Here is a 23,447-nt window from a genome sequence, read left to right on the forward strand (position 1 = left end):
AACTCCTTCAAAGTGTAAAAATGATTTAGAAGACAGAAGAAAAAAAAAAGAGAGAGAGAAAGAAAGGATTAGTTGAAGAAAGATGCCAGTGAAAGACAGAACCAAAGGCAGATAGCAAGTGAAATATATCAAAAAAGGAAAAGACACAGAAGTCATGGAGGAGTTCTTGTAAGATAAAAGACAACTGCAAAGATCACAGACAAATGTTTATGCATGCATGAAAAGTAGCAGTTTTAAGGAACAAACTTAAAAAAATTCAGAGAAGATCTGCTGGGTGATCAGCATTGATAACAGAAGCTCAGTTAGCAAAGAGAAAAACGGAGGAAGTTAGTGTTGTTCCTCTTTTTTCTCTACCAGTGATTAGCGGTATGGCAGAGGGGAACTGAGGAGGTGGATGTGTCTGCGCCAGAAAACGGAAGATATGGTTAATGGGATGAATTTGAAAGGGCTGACCTAGTAGGAGAACTTGAGTTAAATGTAGTGACCACTGAATCAGCAGACAAATAGAAGCCAGCTGGAGAAATGGGGACGATAAGTGCAGAAGGGTCAAATAAACTGACGGATCAGGGACCTGAAAAGAGCTGAAAAATGAGGCAGTTTGTGAGTTGTGAGGGAATGATTTACATGCACACAGAGGAAGGATCAGGATATTAATGCCAAATAAACAGAATCAAAAACAGGGCTTGGTAAAAACTCACTGGAGACCTGATAAAGCGAAGACAGTGGCTGATGCTTTGACGTGAAAGAAATGACAAGGAAGACAGGACAGTGAGAGAGAAAACAGGCAGGAAATTTCACCTTAAATCAGGAAAGTCTTGATGGCTTAGCTGAAGAACCACAGTAGATTTCTGTAACATGGCTAGGATTGTGACTGTAATTACATTTGCTGCCAAGATGCAGTATTTATACTGTAAAGTATGCCCCTCCAATGGGATGTCCTTTCTGAGCTCCTAAGCACCAAAGCTTGTGGTGCTTTGGCATGAATTCTCTTCTTACTTACAGTAGTGTGACAAAGAAATATCACTGAAATAAGTTGTGTTGCATCCACTTTGGTTTTACAGAAAAAAGGGGAAGATCTGGCCTTATGCAAAATAAACACGAAAAATGCATAATGCATGTACTTGTCAGTTGTAAAACTCTGACACGCTTGTTCCCCATTTCCTCATTGCCATAAAAAAAAACCACACACACACAAAAACAAAACCTCTTGACAATACAATTGTGCTGATAGTGTTAAATGACAGACCTATAAGGTAATTTTTTTTCTGTTAAAGCGAATAGTAGCTGCGGGTATTGAAAAACTTCTAAGGAAAATTGTAAATCTAGTTGTAAAAAAGCTACTTCTGCACCAAAAAGTATGTAGTAAGTACTGCAGGATTTGTAATGACTGAAAATGTAGTCCCATTTTAAAGTAACGAATTACAAATCTTTTAGTAATTGTGTGACAGGATTTTAAATGAGAGCTGCTGAATGTATTGTTTTTGGTATGTACATATGCCACTGGGAAGTTAACTTAAAGATAAAATTAATCTTTCCTTCTCGGTGTCCAAGGGTATAGCAACCTGGCACAGGTTCTGCTATTCCCTAAAATAAGTTACTATATCCAGCAACCAGCATGCACTTTTTAACTGAAGCAAAATTCAGTGAAAGTCTGTGGTGTGAGTGGTTTCACGGGTGAGGACATAAAAGCTTCAGTTTTAGGAATACTGTTAACTCTAAACAGAAGTCTCAGAATGAACCTCTCTCTCTCTCTCTCTCTCTTTTTTTTTTTTTTTTCCCAGAACTAATACATTTTATAAAACTGCCACACAGATTTCAGTGAGACTTGCAATAATTGTCATTGTTGCTGAAAATGGACAAACTTGAGTATTGCATGCAAATTATTTCTCCTTCAAGAGTAAGAACTGATTTTTGGTTACCAGTGGAAGTCAGAAGTCTATTTACTGGGTAATAACTGAAATACATTCAGCTGATATATAATTTTTATAAGCTGAAGAACTCAGATAAGCCAAATTGCACGTTAATCATCTCAATTTTGAATGAGGCAACTGGAAAAGATGATCTCAATTACATAGTCTTATTAATATCACATGTGAATAAATTTGCTACATGTGTAAAAAAAGTATAAGCTATTTTTAAAAATCATTAAACAAAAAGAGTTTAACGAACAACACTAATTGAACTCAAAAAGAGTTTTAGAATTCTCTTTAATCTTAACCACTTCATTTTACATCACACCAATAGTCTGATTATATAGCAATAGGTTGAGTAGGACCAAATTGCTTGATCTGCAAAAACACAGGTGTTAAAATTAATTTAAAATAATTTTCCTTTGAAAAACAGTGCAGTGCATGTTAGATACATGATAGTTGGTGTTTTCTGATATTTCAAATAATAAATTATAGCCTGAAGACTCATTCTTTTAGAAATGCTAAACATAATTAATCTGAGTAAATAGACTGAAAATGTCTGATTAATAAAATTAATAACCTACATGAAAATTTGTGTATTTTTTCTATTTGAGTAACAGTGGTTTAACTTAAAAGTAATTAATTACATATTACAAACCTACTCTTTTTTTTTTAATATAGATTGTTCAAAAAAGTGATACCATATTCTAATCACTGATAACACAATTCTACCACAATTGAGAAAGTAACTAAATAGTTAATTATGTCCAATGTGAACAGAAATTGGACTCTAAATTAAAGACCTTTATACAGTTGACAGTTATATTTCAAATTTTCGTAAGTCTACCTAAAAAAGTTTTCTTTCTATAATTCTGTGCAGAGATCTAAAAGCACAGCTATGCCCTTTTCTTCCACTGAAATATAGTTATTGAACAGTCATTTAGTTAAAAATGATCAGATTTAATAACACTGTCTGATTCTCAGCTGCTGTTGATTGCCCTAGAAGAACATGATTAAAAACCTGCAAGTGTGAAATCTAGCTGTCTGAAAGCAAGAAAAAATGGACTACTTATGTGGAAAATATGTGTAACGTAGTCACTTTAACTGATCAATTTAAATATTTAAATGTGTGGCAGATTTATATCCTGTATCTAAAAATATATCCAAACCATTTCTCAGATTGCATACTTTTGTGGGTCTTGGTTCTCTATTGTACTATTGTTAAGTGATACTGTTAATTGGTACTGTTAATTATCAAGTAAAGGCATGGTAATATGGGACACTTGTTCAAAACCTGTGCTTGCACAAGCACTCCTTTGATCCTGAAACAGAAAACATGGTGTGGCTTATGCATTGTGCATTACAGGCAGAACACTGAAAACCATAACAGCAAAACAATCAAATGCCTTAATTTAGAGCTGACAAAACAAATGAAAAACAAAACAAAAGCAACCAAAATAATAAACAACAAACCACCCCAAAACATAAAAATGCACTTCATTGGTAGGTTATTGAAATAAAATACTGTTTGTTTCAGTTACTTACTTTCATTTGGCTGCTGTTAGAGCAATGAAAAGGGATGCCCAACAAATTTTGGATATAGCCAGAAAATTATGCATTGTCATGAAAAATTGTCTATCAGCCTACCCAAACCGGGATGCTGTTCATGCAGGAAATGGACTTGGTAGGTGCAGAAATTGCTCTTTCTTAAAATCACAAAGTTACACCAGAATGGACATTATTTTACATTTTATGTTTTCACCCTTTTTTTTTTTTTTGAAAAAACATAGTCTTCATGATCAAAAGTCTTCATTCAATGTGAAGAAGTAGTGAGTCCCTTGCAAGTGGCTTACTTTCCCAATTCCCACAAGAAAGCCTGCAGGAAGAAGTAAAGATATCACAGGAAACTTTTCCTGCTAAGAATAATCTGGCTCTGTGCCACTGAAAGAGGACAGGGAATTATTTTGGGGACAGATTTTGAATTCTGCTGAACAGGACATGGGCCAAACAGCTCTGGGTGACAGGAAAGGCTTCATGTCAATATAGGAGATTTGAACTAAGAGAAGAAAAGAGATGATGGAGAGGAGGAAGAAATTATGTACTTTCCTCTTAGTGCTAACTCACATTAATTTTGCTTCTGCTGACAGAACATTACCTTCTCCTAACAGGGGAGAAAATCTGCTAGGAGATCACGAAGGAAGCAGAACGGCCCCATTCCATATGCTGACATGAGGATACACAGAAATGTGATATACATTACTGTGTTACAGTCTTTGCCAATCTATGGTGTTGGACTGTGACATCTTGCAACAAGTGTAATGATGCCCGTTATGCAGTATATTTTCTCTATCAAAACAGTGTATTTGTAACTTACACACTTTCCTTCTTCCATTGCTAGTCTCAAATACAGCAATGATGCAGGTGCCAATTCCAAAAGCACCAAACTCTCATTTTTGACAAGATCCAGATTATTTAAAAATCTGAAACTAACTCCTTTAAAATTATCTGAAATAATTTAAATGTGTAAGTGAATGATCAAAGTTTCATTGATTTTCAAGACCCTATCCTTCCAAAACTCTGTAAATGATACCACTAGATGCCTGACCAATTAGGTGCTTTGAAAAAAAGGACTTGTGTAAGCCACATAGGCAATTTTTTCAGATATTACTCTGAGTGTTTTGCTATTCAAACAGAATTATTGAAAGCTTCATTTACTTGGGATGGCTTGAATCTTAATGTGATTAGATATTAAACTGACTTTTCTGTAAATAGTACTGCTTAACATTGAAAATATTGAATTTGAATGAATAATTTCCAGTAATGGTAAATACAACTTGCCCTGACTAAATTAATTTTTGAAAGCAATTGTAAGGTGTCTCCATCATTTTGATAGTGTTGCTTCAGTACTGTTATCACATTATTACCATTACAGCATTCTGTATGAGAGAGAGCTGTAACATTTGTTATTACGTGTAGCTCACACGTAAACATTCCTTGCAATCTGTTAAACTTCCCATTTCTGTAAATAAGCAAAAGCTTCTAAAAAAGTCACTTGAATGCCTTAAAGCAGTGGTTCTAAATCTCTTTAAATTTTCTTCCATGTCTCTTACAATGCCTTTCTTCTGTTCCTCCTGGCCAGAGGACATTGTAACTTTTGGAGTGAGGAGACAATGCATGCAATGTTTTATGGGGAGCGCATCTTTAGGAGCTGCTAGGAGACAAGGAGAAGATTCAGCTGGGAGGTAGTGGCTAAGGCATGGAGAGGACTCAAGGGACAAAGCAGCACAGAAATCTGGGCAACTGGGGGCAAGAGATCCCATCACAGGAGTTTCTGTTGAGCATTTGAGGCCCAGCAGGAGAACACAGCTCACAAAATATAAGGGTTCCCTCCAGTTTCTGCTGCTCTTCCATGTCTCACACCATCTCCATCCCCTCCCAACAACGCTCCTCCACCCGTGTTCTGTTCTCTTGCTGCTAGGTCACCCCCAGGGTGTGACCCTCAAGAAAACATGATTGGGTCCGTCAATTTGAGCACCTTGGTCTCAAAGCAAACTCAAAACAGAGCCCGCAGAGAACACAAAATCTTACCTCAACAATATCTGAATTCGTTCGACTCTCATGCGGTTCATTATACTCGGTATATTTCAGCAGCACTTTGTCCATATCGGTGCTGGCATACTGGAACAGTTTGTTGGTGCTGTTGAATATGATCAGAGCAATCTCACAGTCACACAGAACACTCAGCTCATAAGCCTTCTTCATTAACCCAAATTTCCTCTTTGTAAATGTCACCTGGAGAAAAAAAAAAAAAAAAGGCCATGAAAAATCCCCAACTTAATCTTTGTAGTCCTTCTTCTTTGTTTTGGAAATATACGTGACTGCTGTTGTCCTTGAATTGAGCAAGTTCAGAAAGAAAGCATGTCAGTACAAAGAGAGTTCCAAAATAGAATAAAAGTATGTGTATTTGCTATGTAAGTGAGGAAATGTATTTAATTCTCACTACAAAATATTCAAGGTAAAGGCTACAGTACATTTTCTTGTAGTTCTACAAAGGTTTGATGCTACATCTTTGTAACATTTTAATTCCTGTAGTTTTCTCTTAAACACTCTTTGTACTGCGTAGGTCTCTGCCATCAATATCTTAAAGCTGCAGCTTAGATTTGCAATGGCAAATAGCCAGAAGACATGCAGTCAATTTCTGTTTTTGATAGTGATTCACTAAGATTCAATTGCCACACAACTCCTGCTAAATTTCAGCAGAAGAAATTAATTGATACAGAATTTAAGTAGTGTAAAAAAGATACATTGTTCATGGAAATACAGAATAGTTTTGAGGAAATATCTAGTATTAAAAAGTTAAGAACATCTTATTTAATGCTCAAGTTCTTATTTGAAAAATTAAAAATATAAAGAAAGAATGAAGAAGAACACTAGTTGGCCAGCAAGTAATATCATCTTTGAAATAAGGTCTTTTTTTTATACACAGATGTAGCACACTTTATCTCTTTTCAAATTAGATGCTCAGAAATATGAACTGACTTTTTTTTAGTACAAAGGACTTTGGGTCATGTTATAGAGGTAAAAGCAGGGATGTGTTTAGAGTTCTGAGTAGGTCAGCTAATGTCCTGACACTTCATGAAAGCCTAGGCGGTAGGAAAAACATCTGTACTCTACATAACTATAACTTTCCACAGAGACTGTTTTGACAAAGAAAGACTCTGAACAGCATATAAATGCTTTTCTTCTTTCTTTTCTGCACTAGCTTACAAGCTGCAATAAGACATGTGGCTTAGAATAAGAAAAGTCCATTAGATGCTTTAGCTGATCACATGCTTGAATTTGTTTCTCTTTGTTCTGTTTCTTCATGTATGCAATTTCCACCAAGTGTATGCAATAACTGTGAATTTTTTACATCTATTTTCTTCTCCATTAATTTTGAGTGAAAAGATTTTTTTTCAGATAAAATATGATTTTGCTAAGGCTATAACTAATCAAATTTAATATGTAGACAGGGTATTTGATACAGCAAGGACAGGTGATCACAAACCAAGTTTGTAAATCAGCCCAATCCCATACTTGTTGCTCAGTTTCGTAATGAGTAGTATCTCTGCACTTTAACGCTGTGGCAAGAAGATTCCTTTCTACGCAGTTCATAACGCTGCTGTTTTAACTTGTCACACTCCTAATGCAGGTTAATGCTAACTTCAACCCCAGCCTACCTTAAGATCCCACCAGGTCATACCTTGGAAAACGTGACCTTTAAGTATTTCGAATCCCTATTTGTTAGTCCATCTCAAAAAGATAAGGCTCTGTGCCAACAGTATGAACAGTTATTCTCCCAAATATATATGGAATATCATTCCTTTTCTTGTCATTTCAATCTCTTTAGCCTCTGTCAATGTACTGTTAAGAAAGATGGACTGCTATTAAGTACAATTATTCAAGCATTTTATAAACACATTTTCCACGGTCCTGGTCTCAAGTATGTATAGTTGATTGTAAATTCTATCTAAATTTGTCTCAATAGCTTTTGATATTTGGAATGAATAATGTGATAGGTAACAAAACGTCATTCAAATTCTGAAAAATAGACTAGTCTTTCAAATACTGCTTTAATGTTTTCTCTGATTACAGAAAATTGCAATGTATTTGTTGAAACATATTTATATATTTAACATTTAGAAAAAGCTAAACATAGAGAAAATAAAATGGACTAACTCTACGTATTTTTCTGCATCTAAAACGCCTTTCAATCAACTTTTTGACCACAGTGCTGTAGGTGGAGTGTCTCTACACAGTACGGTTTCTGTTGCACATATACCTCAGAATTTAGCATGTTACAGCTTCCTACCATCAAAGTACACTCCAGTACAGAAATATCTTTAAAGCCACTGTTTGTGTTTACTGTTAGGTCCTCCTGAACATTTAGAGTAACCACACAGCTGTGCTGCATAGCACATACTTATTTCATAATACTTATCCCCAGAATGATACTGGTTAGAGTTCCTTTTTGTGGAAACTGAAAAAAGAACAAGAGATAAGCTAGACTTTTTTTTTTTGGTATTTTTTTTTTCTTTTTCTTTTTTTCCCTTTATTTAAAACATAATCTTAATTTCTCTGAATTTGATTTGCTCTTAACTCCTTGATCTTTCAAATATTTTCAAAATCTACCAGATAATATTTTAGCCACTGCTGCTTGGTGCATTAAAAGCAATCACTTTCTGTACAGTGACCTGCAATGTTACTTTTCCTTTCAAATATGCTATTCATTGTGTCATATCTTTACATATATATATTGCATATTCATATATGTAAAATTAACTTGCTTTTACAACAGTTTCTATGAGTCAACTTGTATTTTCAAATGTACAAAGAAAGGCCCGTAACCTCAGGAAATTTAAGAATATGGTTCAAGCCATTTAGAAACAAATGGCCTTCTTTCATACTCTCTTCTACGTGGCTACTGAAGTAAGATGAACAAACTTCTCTTCCATACTCCGCAATATTTTGGTGAGTTATAGAAGTAGGCAACATCTTTATTATTTAGCTTCTCTCTATATTCTCAATTTGTTAACCATTTGTTATGTTAATCATACTCAACTAACCTAGAAGTATCTAATAAACATTGTTCAGATAGCATACAGTATTATAGTATTACAAAAAAAAAAAATCCAAGTGGTAAAAAACAACACAAATTATTTAAAACATTTGGTCTTTTTTTTTTTTTTTTTTTTTTGTCTAGGTGGAAGACATGAAAGCTTAAGATGCTCTTCCTGCACTTTTTCTTGTACTAACTCAGCACTGAAAATGAACAAGACACACACAATCCACACCAGCTTTTGAGCAGCTGCACGGTACCAAAAATCTGAGCAGTCACATAGTCTCACTGTCCTATACTGCATTCAGAATTCTCAGTCATGATAGTATCGTATATCAGCTTACAATTTAATTTTGTCATTTGACATAAAGAGCAGTAGCGAGACTGAAAGTAAACACACATACAATGTGACAATTCATCAACTTATTTGAAAAAAGGATAACCAAAATACTGCATGCATTTCAACAGTACCTGCTTCATATTTAACTTTTTTTTCAGTGGCAAGAATCAAAACACTTAAGTATTCTTTCCTGTAAATATTAATTAAGATATGATTAATTATGCCTGCTGTCTAAACCACTGATAATTTGCAGATCTTTTTCAGGTTACAGTTTTTCTGATATTTAGAAGAATGATAGACAATGTATGAAGTCCTTCTTTTTGTGGGCTATAGTATTTTATAATGACAGTGTGAGAATTGGGAGGAATGAAAGTGGAGTGGAGGGAGGAAGTGGAATAGATAAGAGACAACAGTTCAACAGTTCAACAGTTTTTCAAACCTTTTAAGCATGTATATATAAAACACAAGGTTTGAAATAGTGACACTGTTCCTAAATACTTTTATGAGGCTATTTTAAGCATAGTTTAAAATGTATTGCAAAAAGAGCAGTGTGTAGAGAGTACCACATTTGCCTCTTAAACATGAGAAAAAACAACCGAATTCCAACCCTGTACATTAATAACAACAACAAAAAAACAAACACTAGCCTAGTACTACGACTACTCTTAGCACTATCATTCATTTATTTATTTAAAGTTCACTTTAAAAAACTTAAAACTGTCCTCTTAACAGGAATAGTGGTACCTAGAAGTTAGATTACTAAATCCTGCAGCATTTTTGTATGTGAAGAAGTATAAATGCTTATGACTTTACAGATGCTGCTTTCAAATATTGGGAAAATTAAAAACGCAGTGATGGAGTGAGCTTCCAACTTCCTTGATATAAGCCAAGGTAAGCTTTTTATATATTTCAGATTAAATTCTGGCTAAAGATGAAACCTACGGTACGTGCTAAAGGAAAGGCATTGACAAAAGAGGATTGTTAAAAGGACGTCTTTCCACTTCAGCTCTGGGTCTTCCTTAGTAAGATGGAAACACCTCTCAGCTAGCTCTTTGGGCATAAAGCTGCAAGAGTCTTCTGATGGATGTTTGATGGACTAGTCACTGCAGACAGCCTGAATACATGGCTACATGAGCACACACTGTGATATGTTCCATTTAGTCGGTAATTTGGCCCAGAGGCAGCCTTTCTTACTTAATCTCTAGTAATTAAAACTTACTAAAACTAAATACACTAGAAGGTAATGTTTTTTGATTATGAGTAAGAATTCATTCATGTCCTGAAATTTAAATGTGTGTTCATATGTGCATGTGTGAATGAGTCCATCCCATTTTTCAAACCAGATACTAGTCAATGGTAATAGTGGTCACTGGCAATAGTCTTTATTCAGCTAAATCTGTAAAAAGAAGAGCGGGCTTCTTATAGATGATAATTCATCAGTGGTGGGACAGAAACAATTATAAACACTCCCAGCTGATGAACACAGCATTCAGGACACTTTATGTGTTTGTTTATCAATCTATCTATCTATCTATCTATTTATTTAAATTCAGGCCCTTCCAGTCCTTCTTCTGAAAACTCACACATACTGAGAGGCTGATTTTGGATGGCCAAGCCATTACACTGATACTATTATGAGTACTCCATATTCATCACTAACAATCACAGCATATGTACTAACATTTTCTAGTTTGAAAGTAGCAGTCCTGTGATCTTTCAAGCAATTCAGTCCAGTCTGTGGCAAAGTATCAGTGTTCCCCTTACTTATTCCTATCCTGATTATAAAGATATATAGATGTTGACATAGGAAAATGAGAGAAACAGGGACTGTGCACATAATACTTCCCATGTATGTTTCCTGCCATTAAACATGTGTGAGTGACTAGTGAAAAACAGGAACGACTGATGCATAGAAGTATCTGTTACAGATACTGTCTGGTCAGTAAGAAATATGATTCTCTTTCTCCTTATTTCATCCAGAATGTCTAAATTTTTGACACCAGGGCTGGAGTAGGCATGGCAGATAAAAGGCATGTGACAAGTAGGAGGTACTATGTGAACAATCTACCTAACTTTCAACAAAAATAGTCAAGTTGGCAATGTATAAACCAAAGGGCTCTTCACTAAAATGCACTGCCAGGCACCTAATCCTACCGTATATTGCAAACCCAAATAAATACTAGAAAGGCAAGTGCTCTTGTCATATTTTTTTTCTTCCACTTCCTCCTATTCGATTTGTGTTTAGAGCTGTTTGTCATATGATGAGGCTTGGCTGCAACAATCTTTACAGCAGCACTCAGTGGGCCTGGGAAGAAGCACCAGTGCAGGATTCGCTCTAGACAAACCTCCCTTTATGCAACGCTTAGGCATGTCGTATTAAATGAAAGGCTCTTTAAAGAGCAGTGAAGAACCCTTCGGCAGCCTGTTTCCATATTCTTGTTACCCTCCAGCATAATTTACAGGGATGAGACAGCAGTGATTTATGCTGGTAAAAGAGCTATTGTCTTGGAAAGCATCAAGCGTATTGAGCTACGACTTGCTGAATAGTCCAGATAAAGAGGAGTTCTAAGCAGGATGCCCTAAAATTATAGCTATAACAAATAAAATGTTCATGATTAATCTCTTCAAAAAAGAAGGTTTTGTACTTCTTTATGTCCCGTTTTTAGTATATCAGTACATAAATAACAGATCAAAAACTTAAAATAGTGATACTGTTCAGTCTGCCCAAATCCTACACATCATGGTGGATCTCTGAAATGAATTTTTCCATTGTAAATCAACAGAGGAGGGATAATTGGAAGAAGTGTTAATTAACAGATGATACTGCAACTCAGAAATTAGTAGGTTACACTTCCCGCTTTAAATTACAAATTAAGATCTAAAAACAGACAGGAATGCAAGAATAATAATAATAGTTAATCTCTGATACATCACTTCCTTTGTTGAATCAGAGAGAGAAGATTAATTTCATTATATACAGATGTACATATACATATGTATTTTAGGTAAAGAGATCATAATGAAAAAATCATCTTTATCAAGACCTCAGTCGATAATACACAATACTCAAGAAAGCTAACTTTTTTTTTTTTTTTTTTGTATGCTGTCACCAGTTCAGGCAGGTACAAATAGATGTTTAGGGTAAAAAACATGTTTACTAGTTCTGTGCTGCTTAAATGTTCATAAGGTAAAGGTCAAAGAATATTTCATTCCCTGCTGAGCAAATGGTCAGGAAGCACATTTGTCTGCATTTCCTGTCATAACAGGAAGAGTGTAACTTCTTCCTCTCTACAATGGCTTCAGTTCTGCTTCCCACCTCCAGCTCTTTCTCCCCCAGGGCTTTCCAAGCCATTCCTTGCAAGACAGCAATGCTGTGCCTCTGTCTGCACTGGTTTTCAGCTCCGCTGTGCTGGCAGATGCCTCATTCACTACTGCTCTCTCCTTAGGCTTCTTGCTCACACTTAAAATTGAAAGTAATTTGACCTAAATATTTACCTTATGCTAATTCACTCTAAATTATGTTCAGAACATACATTTGCAATACAAGCACACTTAACCTGGAATATAAGGCATTCTAGAAATGCATGGTTCAGATCAGCAGCTCTCTTCCAACTTTACTACTCAGGTAGCCTTGCGCAATGTGAAAAATGCTGTCTCAGAGCTTAAAGATCACTACAGTTTTGGAGTCATTAAAACTTGGGATTGTATTCTTTGCTAATGGAGCCTAAATTTATATCTGGAAAAAAAAAAAAAAAAAAGAAAAGAAATGTGGTCTAACTGTAATGCTAAAATACCAGAGACATGTTTTACTATATACAATTTAATGTAAGCAAGCAAGCAAGAAAGGTAATTCAAATATGTAAAAGATAAAGGATATGTCATGATTAAGACTATGGTTCATTGAACAGAATGATGCTTAGTTGCAGAGATAAGCATCTATGGCTTTATATGGAAACATTCTCTAGGGTGAGTGTGAGTGTGTGTGCGCGCACACGTGTGGAAATCACACAATTTCTGATCCTGAATAAAATTGAGACTGAAAATGTCAGGAAATTGGTGGAAAAAAAGTTTCCTGTATAGTTCGCATTCATGTTAGTACTAATATGCAATGCTTTTCTCTGTTTCTACAGGGGAGTTTCTGATTCAGCTGACAGTCTCTTACTCTTTGCTTTTAAATAGAACTGAAGCATAGATAAAAATAGATGCATGAGGCTGAAATTAGTTTTGAAACTAGCAGCATTAGGTATCGAAGTCAGTAGAACAAATCTAGGTCTTCCTGCAAATGGTCATTTCCCTCTGGGGTATTCTTCCCCTGTCCCATAACCTCACCTCACTTATCTGCCTTAATTAGTTCTCTATGGGGCTGATAACTGCAGTCAGTCTTGTTTTATAACTTTACAGATCTGCTGGAATCAAAGGATGATAAAAAAGTCTATTTATGAAAAAGTTAAGTAGTGAGTGTTTATTACTGTAATATCCCATATAATTACTTAGACGTGATACTTTAAATGGGTGTTTTAAATATTTAAGTACCTTAATATAGAAGTATACACTTCCTATAGTATTTAATAAAACTTGAGACCCCAGCAACTCATTACAAATTGGAAGAGTTTTAAACAGTGTGATAAGCTCAACTCAGTTTTAACTGTGAATCCATCAACAGTGTGCTTCAGAAGCAGGAAAAAGAAATGTAGAACTAATGATCAAGGTGATCAGAGAGACCACCATATAAGAACAGATCTTTCTGGATAGTAACTAGAAAAATTAGCATATTAAAATCAGAGGGTATTCCAGACCTGATGCCAGAATGTCATTGGGTTAATCAGCCCTCTTTCTTGGGTCAATGTACCTCTGGGTTTAGCTCTCAGACCATGGATTTAACAAGACATTTTGCAAGTGACCTTGTATAGAAGTATATCATTACATCATTACACCTGTTTATTTTAAGCCCTGTCTGGACTGTTGTGAAGGAAGTTTCAGATGATCCCAGCCTACAGTAGACCACAAAAGGCCCTCACAAAAGCTAACAAAATATTTCAAACTGTTGAAAAATGAATAGAAAATTTATAAGGACTTTTCTGAGGGGACTGAATGCAATTTCTCCTTCATATGTTGACAATGACAGAACTACTTTTTTTTTTTTCTGTTAAGAAACCCCGTGAAAATAATGTTCACTGACGTCTTTGCAAATGCCCTTCCTCCTTTTTTTTTTTTTTTTTTTTTTTAAGTAATCCAGAATTCTTCATAGCAGCCTTCACCAATGCGTCTAATGGCAATTTCTGCATAGTGAACTTGTGGCTGTCAGGAGCTTTCAACATCCGTTTTCAGTTCTAAGATTTTTGGCTATCAGTTCTATTGGTGGTATAACTAACATCACGTATAGTCAACCCTGATGGGTGGTGGTCAAGGTTACCATAATTTCATGAGCCCAAGCAACAACAGCAGCAATTTATTCCATACTTGTGAAGAGTACGTAGCCAGTGTCATAACAGGAACAAGAAAGTGTCTAGTCATCTTGACTGTTTATAACAGGATTCTCTTGAGAATTTTCATTTACATTTAAGACCATGATAGCAACCAAAATACCCAAATAAATATGCACTCTAACCCTGGCCGTTATTTATACTTTGTCTCTCTCTGGCTAGAAGCAGAGTGAGAGGGAATTTTTCAGATGGGCATTTATGAAAATTGCACAACTGGGGTTAATCACAGAAGATTTAAACATTCTTGCTGCCTTTGTCATCACACAGTAACTATGATGGCCAGGAAAATATAGCCAACTGGCAGCCCACATGAAGCAACATTAAATTAATGACTCCCCCTAGTTAAAAGACTGAATTCTTCACTCACCGAAGTCAATGACAGAGCTCTTGCACAGTCCAGCGTTACAGGACTGGGCCTCTAATGTCTAGGTTGCAGTAGCTTTCCATTAACTTATCCCAACATTTTGAAGTTTCAGATAATTTCTGGAATACTGCAGATCACACAGCATATTGCACATTTCCATGAGCTTTGCAGCCAGAGACATATGACTCTTTGCACGGTGTCAACTTACATTTATTACCAGTATGGTCACTAAAGTACACAAATCCAGCCAACTAGACTTGCTCTAGAAATCCTCTTGAAGGGAGGTCAGCACTATTTTTGTCCTTCCCTGTCCACTTGTACAAGCCCTTTGAACGGTAGCAGAGTCTCCTGCCACAGTAGTGTGGAAGAAAACAGCTGTTATACTGCGAGAACAAGGACCCCATTCAATGGTTAGCCTAAATAGCTAGTCAGGACACTGGGCAAATTATTAGAAAAGCAAGGACAGCAGTCATCTCCCACAGGCCTTGTAGTAGTTTAAAAATTTTTTGCACAAACTGTTTTACCTAAAAAGATTCATCCTTGCAGTGAGGGAAGTCAGAAGAATTCAACTTTAGCTATACCCCCTGGTTCAATACACGCTTTGCATATTTCTCTCTATGTTTGCTGTCCTGATGAGAATTCATGTGCTTGATTATGCTGAGGATGCACAGTCATGTACATCATGTTCCCATCTTACATGCCTTGTACTTGTGATACCATACTGAGTTTGCATTTAAAAAAAACAACAATACAGTTTCAAGTCAACAGATTTGCTGCTGCTTTTATGAACATGTTTAGGACAGGTGGTTAGAAGGGAAACAAAACCAAACAGTTTTATAAACTGAATAGTCCTTCATCCATATCCAGGTAAATGGAGTTACAAATAAGTTTTGCAGAACCGTGCTTTAGATGGTACCTTAATTTTATTAATCAAAACCTTTATTTATTTATTTATTTTGGTGCAACTTTTAATCTATGCTGTTCTTCCAGGATACTTATGTCATTAAATAATAAAAAAAAAATAATATAAACCAGTTACTGTTTTAAGGTTACTGGATGTGTATAAGTTAGAAAACAAATCAACTGATGCACCTTCTAACAGAAGCAGCAATGGCTCATGGGATACATTATATTTGAAGAGATAGTGAGGCTTATGAAACAGTACATATCTTGAAAATGGTTAAAATTATAACCAACTATTAGTGAAAAGCTAGTTGCGTTTAATCATTTGTGTATCTCTAAAACTGAAAAGCCTGATGCTGTTGTCCAAACGAATTGGTGGAAATCTTTTCACTGGCTTCACTGAGCTTTAAATAAGGGAATATGCAAAAAGGATAAAATCAGTAGAATTGGTTTCTAAACTACGTTTCAATATATTAATAGAAGTGAGAAGCAGAGTCAAGCCAATTATAGAGGGTAAAGGTAAATCTATACATTCAGCTTGACATTATATCTGACTAATCAAAATGATGGAAATTATCAAATACTAGCAAGATAAACACTTAGTGTACTAGCACCACAGTTGTTTGTATTCTAGCATTTTAGTTTTATTGATGATTATTAGTACTGAATGCTGGTTATAGAAGCCTTGAGACTCTACAGTAAATTACTGGAAACACTAGCTGTATTTATTTTTAAAGTAAGTTTAGCCTAATGAAAAATATCTCTTGTGCAAAACTGGGGATTAGGTTCTCCATAAATATTATATTTGAGTAAATAAGTTTCCATAATGGCAAAATTTTGCAATATTATTTGAAATATGTTAATTCAGATTCACTTCATAAAAAAAACATGGCAGCATGGCAAAGTTCTGAAAAACTGGTGTCTTAATGTTTAATGATAAATGCAGTTCAATATTTCAAATCCAATTTCAATTCCAAGTTATAAACCAATTAAAACAGATACAGTAGTGTATTTATGTTGATAGAATTATTGCTTTTTGGCTTGGCCCACAGCAATAGGAAACCCTTAGGGAAAACAAACAAACAAAAAAATCATATAGTTTTTGCTTTTAAGTGTGATTTTACGTCATGAACACAAGTGACTACTCACACTACAGGTTTTAAAAATTTGTGGAAAGAATACTTAAAAATTATAATTTGTTTTTATTGATTTTTATGATATTATAAAAACCTTGAAGTATAATCACAACATAATCACTTCTTAAGAAATGACCTGGAAATATGAAGAAATTAATAGAACAAATGAAAATAATTAATATACTAGTAGTAACTTAGTATCAATTTCTTAAAAAAAAAGCTACAGAAGATTACTGCTAAATTGCAGGCACGTGTATGAAGAATGGTAATAGTAGCATTAAATAATTTTATGGAGAGCTTCTCACACTTACGAATCTCCAGTTTCAACAAAACATCCATCCATTTGTTTACATCAAATGTAAACAGCATCGGCTTTTCACTGATTTTATTTTAAGATGCCAATTGTTGAATTTTATCTTTCTGAAAACAGGAAAGCACTTTCTCTAGTTTATGACCATATTTTAACTAGCAGAGATAATGTTGATAACATGATGGCTACTCAGCCATTTCATCTGAAGCAGTGATAATAATTAAATAACCAATCCTGTTGGTTCTATTTAGCCATAGCATCAGTAAGGGAGACTTTATTTTATAAATACAACATGTCAATAGTATGTTGATTTTAGAATGTGTTAGGTTACTGAAATTCTTTTTAAAATTCGTATTCAGATAATAAAATACAAGATGTTCAGACTATTGTCTTATCATTTATTAAGACTATTGTCTTATAATTTATTAATTATAAGATTTTTATAAAGTAGTCTCATTTTTATATGCTAGAGGTAAAAATAAAAACACTGAAAAGATGTAGAAAAATAATTTTTATCTATGAATTCAAAAGAACGTTCTTCTGCAAATAAAGTCATATTATAATAGTTCATAAAATATAGTACTAAAAGCCTGAATCCTGTAAGAACTTGCAGATGTGCTTAACCATGTATATTACTCACTGAAGTCAAAGCAAATACAAAGGGGATCCAAAGACTGATACACATTCATCTTTGTAGAGTCAAGGCCTCGAGTAATAAATTCCTAGGTATACACGTTTCTAAACTTAAAAAAAACTGTGCGTGAAGTTTCTGGTTGTTTCCAAAAGTACTTTTTCTTTGATAGTCTTCCATATGTTGTTTACAGATATATACGTATATGCACTTATAAAAAGTTATCATCTTTTCAATCACTTATGAGAATGATTGAGTCATCCTGGAGATACAGTATGATGCTCAAAACCAGTATTTTTGCTACTCACCTGTCTGTTACGTTCATCCATAATCCTTGTAATCTGAATCTTTTTTCTCCCCATAGTCCCCGTTTTTTTTTCTCTCCTTCTTCCTTAAAATTACGTATTTTTCCCTTCTCTTTTCTTCCTCTTTCCCGTTTCCTCAAAACAAGCCTCCTTCTTCAGCACTTGCACTACTCAGTTCACAGTCCCCTGCATCCGTTCCTGCTAAACACAGAAAGAAAAGCAAATATTACTACCAAATTGATAACTGGATGAAAGTTATTATATGGAGCCAACCACACATCCTAATTATAATTTAGTGTACAAGAAATTATAGTAAATTTGTACTGCTTCTAGAAGGAAACTTACAGAGTCATAATAATATCATTCAAAGTTTTTTTTTCTTTCTTTTTTTCTTTTTTTTTTCCCCCTGCTTATGGACAAACCCACCAATATATCAAGAAATGAAGAAAAGGACTGAAATACACTCTGACAAAACTTTAACAGAATTAAAAATCTCTAGTTTTAAATATCACTTACTGCAGTAATATGAAAAATTACCTAAATCAGAGACTTAATGAACCTTTCTGTACCTATGTATGCTAAGTAGGCCAGCTAATTCATTTCTGAAAGGAAAACAATCTTGTGTTTTGACAGCAGAGGTGATAATGTCCCTCATTATGCAAATAGGATGGCCTTTTATTAAAGTGCTATTTGGTATATGAGAGATGTCAGCTAGTTTAAATCCAACTTTTTTAAACTTTATTCTTTAAGAATGTAGATTACTGCAAGTATTACTCAAGATACTAGAAGAAAATGTTAGTGTGTTTTCCCTCATTTCATTTCAACATAAATTCCAAAGGGCTCTGACAAATGATTTATAAGCAGCAAATATGTTCATCTTTCCTTATAAAAATTCTTGCACCAGAAGCTATGCAGCACAGAATAATAGGGACAGATGATAAATTAAGAATGTTTTGAAAAATACTTTCACAGTTTTAGTAAGGAACTGGTATTAGCTCCCCAAAGTTTACAATACTGATTCTGTCGCAAAAGTGAAGACTGTTAGATATGATAAAAACACATGATGCAGTAAGCATTCCCTGCTTCACAAAATGTCATAAAGCACAAAGTTAATTTCTATCATGTCCAAAATATTTTAGCATTACAAGACTAGATAAAAATGAAGAAAATACAGAAGTGATGTTCAGTATAGTTCTGAAGTAAAAAGGCTTTTTTCTTTTTTTTTCCACCTTTGTTTGACTTATTTTTACATTTACATATTCTGAACAGAAGAGCACAGAGTTCCTTTTAATACAAAAGAGGAAAATATCTTAACAAGATTATTTAAAATGATTTTTTTGTGCTTTTATATTTGTTCCATTGTGTATTAAAAGTATTACCTTGGAAATCAAAATTTAGTGAACTAAAAATAGAGGCTGGTGTTTCCTTATTTATAAGTTCATAGTCTTGCAGCCGACCTGATAAATTCTCTCAATATGTTACATAACACTAAGCTGATGTCCTGGCCATTTAATCCATTATTTGGCTCAGATTCAAAGTTACCGAGGTAGAAAAGCTAGACCTCACTCAATCTTCAATTCTCTCTTGCTTTTCTTTGCATACATTAAACTTTAAATTGCTCAATGTTCTATCACTCTAAGACGAAAAATAAGTTAACAAGTAACCAGTCAGTGAGTTTTCTAGCTATCCACTATGATATAAACAATTTGCTGGGCAAACAAACCTTCAAGTATAACACTTGCTGCTTTTCTTTACATCAATTCCTTTTTATATTTATATTTTATATTTAAGCATATTTACACATGTCTAAATCTTTACCATAATGCAGAATGGGGCATATAACACGGACACCTTTATATTGCCAATTTTATAAAAAGTACGTGCTGCAAACATTTTTTGCCACATTTTAACTTTTTGAAAAGACTTGAACTTTTCACTGCTTAAAAAGACGTAATGGAACTATTTACAACAAAAAAATAAAAGTCCAAAACTTTGGAAAAAAATAAATTGATCACATGTATTTCTAAAACTTTTTTTTCTAAACAAAACTTGGAGACAGTCTTATCTGATACTCGGTGTTGACAAACAAAACCAGCCTATTTTTAGAAACAGTTTTAAATTTCCTTGGACTGGGTTTCTTTCCTGTTTTTCCTCCAGTCTTACCTCTGATACAAAGAACAAGTTAGAATGGTGTTTCCCATGCACATGCAGGACCCAATGGAGCCTAACAGGCTTTCTCTGTAACGGTAAGCCAATACGCTAATCCACAGCAAATGCATATGGAACAATTTCCTCTACTTTCATTCAGCTGAAGCCAGTGGCACTATCGGCTTACAGTGCTACGCCTGCCTTAGCTCTTATTCACTTCAAGGTGGAAGGTCACGGTGGACAGATTAGAGCAGTGGTGACAGGGTTAGCAAGGAAGAGAGCTACTTTGCAGATCAAGATGCTGATGCTGAGTGAGTTCAGAGAAAATCACTGAATGCTGAGAAAATCGACCAGGAAGGACAAATTTTAGTGAAGGAGCAATATGTTGAGTCCTTCCTACACATTTATCAGTTCCACGTTTAAGACCAGTCTTCAAACAACAAAAACATTTATAGATAAAGTCAGAACAATAACAATTCCTACGATCTACACAACATTGGCTTAAAATAATTCATAAAACAGTTGAATGGTTGAATTTTGTTCTTCATTGCCTGAAATAATCCACTAACTACACTAACTTTATCTTAAGTGGAAAAGTGGATGTGCAGGTAGACAAAGATGTAGGAGCAAGGATGTCTTTGTTATTTAATATTATCATACAGTCTGAGAGAAACTGAATGAGAAAACAGAATATGTTAGATCATATGTACCCGACATACAGTTTGCAAGGAAACATGCTTCTACTTCAACAGGCAGCAGGTTATGTTTTCTTGCATTGATGAAAAAAAATCTCTCTCTGTTTGCTTTTTGCTTACAAGTCTAATTTCAAATGAAAGGTATTCAGTTTGTCTGGCAAATATATTTTCTTTTTTTTTTCTTTTTTTTTTTTTAAGGAAAAAAACAACAAACCATAACTTCTGCTATTTATACTGCTACTAGAAACAATCTGAGAATGCTGTAGTTTTCTGTATCTCTGTCCTCCTCTTTATAAACGTATATATGTACCAACACATATTGCTTTACATGCTATGCTTAATATGTGTTTGCCTATAGTTCTAATTGTGTCTTCAGCACACACATTTGCACATGTGCATACATAAAGCAGATAGCTGGACTGATTCCAAATCAATTGGATTCAGATGAGTGAATCTAGACATCTGATTCAAGGGTTATAACCTTCAAAAGCTGGTGACTTCCGAGTCTAACAGAATGCAAAGAACTCTCGAGACCAACAAATCCCCATGGCTGTTTTAGGACTTCACCAATGCTCCTAACACTTTCTGAAAGTTCCTGCAGGATTAAGCACTATCAACTATTCAGTTTCCATTAACTGATAAATTATATTTCCCTAACATAAATAAAGCACACTAGCTAGATAAGTTGAAGGTCCTACATGGTTCAATAGTACTTGCAGGTTTTCATTATCCAAGAGAATCTAAAAAGGAACTTAAAATAATTCCAGAAGCTTTGTTGAAGTAACTGTCCACATAAAAGAAACCTTCCAACTTAATGACATGGTTACATGAAGCAGTTTGTATTTAAAGAAACACATAGTTAGATTCTATGGTGCTACAGTCTTCAGCATTTTTTCTTTTTGCAAACCCAAACATGGAAAAAAAAATAAATCAGACTGCTTACAAAAAGAGGAACTTCATTTTTGGCGGGCTTCTGTTCACTATATGATTTGGCAGAGGCAGTGATAGCAGACAGAAGATTGATCTGAGACTTGAGAAGGGTGAAAAAGACTAATGGACAAATGCAGCAGACCATTCGACTGCTCCTGTCTCTCTTTGCGAACGCTCGTGCAAAGACATACACATGCGCGCGCACACACACATACACACCCACTATCCCTTCTCTGCAACACAGAAGAATCTTGATAGAATGGCAGGAAACACGCACAGAGCGGGCAGGGAAGGATATGATGTCAGCAACCACGAACAATAAAAGGTGTAAAGGTGCTTCCTTCCCTAAACTGTTCCAGAAGTGCAAAATGGGAACCAAAACTCTCCACTTCCTTCTCCGAGCAGAACTGTCTGAATCTGCTTTGCTGCAACACCCCAGACAGAGTTCTTTGAATAAGGCACACCAGGGGCAATAAGGAGTATCAAAACAGGAGAGTCACAGTATTTAATTTATAAACAAGAAGGTGGCCAGAGAACAGCTAAATTGAAAGGTGTGAGGGCTTAGTATTTTCATGGTTGCTTTACAAAAGAAACAAACTCGTCATAAAGATTTACCTGTTCCATTATGCAGCTTTCGTTCTGAATGGGTTAGTTTAAAACTAAAGAACCAAACCAAATCTTCTTTTATTTTCATGATGTAAGGAAGCAAACAAAAAAAAAAAATGCTGTCCCCGTTCTCTTTCTAATCTTACTTAAGACAAAAGTCACTTCAAAGTCTAAGAAAGCTTTGTGTGCAAGCCCTTCTGTTTATTCAAAAGAGTTTTGAATCAGATTACAAATAAAAATCTAGATGCACCATGAATACATCAGCTATTTGCCTGATGAAAAATTTGCTGCAAAAAATGCAACATAACTGTGAAAATACACAGCAGGGAACACATACTCAAATGAAATAGTCACTGAAATATTATCTGTAAAAGCCTTAGCTTTTTTAGACCCATATGCAGATAAAGGCCGCCACACAGTTGTAAAGAAACAACTGGGCATCCTGCATCAAGTTAAGTCACTGCTCATTTTGGGTCTCTCACCTTGAGCCAGATAAAGTTGCAATAAATACAGAAAAGAGTGAAAGTAGTGTTCATCTCTCATGTTATCCTACTAAGATTAGCTGACATTACATCCAAGATAGAAGTAGTCCTTCACATTTAATGTGGTTTGGTTGCAGAGACATTACAGAGGACACAGTTTGGCCCATTAACAGAAATGTTATGATAAAATTATATATGTCATCACCACAGTAATACATCAGTAAAGCAGAAATGGCACAATCTACGGTATGGTTATCCAGGCAGAAAGCCATGCAACAAATGAATCTGAGTCATCTTAAGGTTTCAAACATTTGTCCACAACATTCTGATTTAGAAATTAAACATAACCTACATTTATGTGTTTTGATCTTATGGCCAGACTGCCACATTAAAAGATGCGGAAGAGAGTTCATTTTAATCTACTAAATTTAACTCTCGAGAGATCATGCATTTTGCTACAAGAAGTATAACACAAACATTTAGGCCATAATGGATGTAATATAACAGATGAAATACTATGGACTACTCAGGGCAGAGTATGTCAAACTGAAAAAGACCATAGATAGAGAAAATATTTGTAATCTTTAAGTACCAATGCTCATTCAC

General features: G+C 34.8%; 1 protein-coding gene across 19 annotated transcripts in view; it reads right to left on the reverse strand.

Moving 5' to 3' along the window:
* MEF2C (myocyte enhancer factor 2C) overlaps positions 1–23,447 on the reverse strand; it is a 140,742-nt gene that overhangs the window by 61,483 nt on the left and 55,812 nt on the right. For 17 of the 19 annotated variants that reach the window (XM_080573291.1, XM_080573300.1, XM_080573290.1 and 14 more), the window contains 2 exons: positions 17,984–18,181; positions 5,499–5,702 (listed from right to left, as the gene is read on the reverse strand). In XM_080573291.1, the coding sequence (XP_080429417.1) occupies positions 5,499–5,702; positions 17,984–18,037 (258 nt within the window). In that variant the 5' untranslated portion in view covers positions 18,038–18,181. The remainder of the gene's footprint in view (positions 1–5,498; positions 5,703–17,983; positions 18,182–23,447) is intronic. The other 2 variants (XM_080573284.1, XM_080573285.1) reach the window with 1 other exon arrangement.

This window comes from Anser brachyrhynchus (genome assembly GCF_964034855.1).
Source record: "Anser brachyrhynchus genome assembly, chromosome: Z".
Classification (NCBI taxonomy): domain Eukaryota; kingdom Metazoa; phylum Chordata; class Aves; order Anseriformes; family Anatidae; genus Anser; species Anser brachyrhynchus.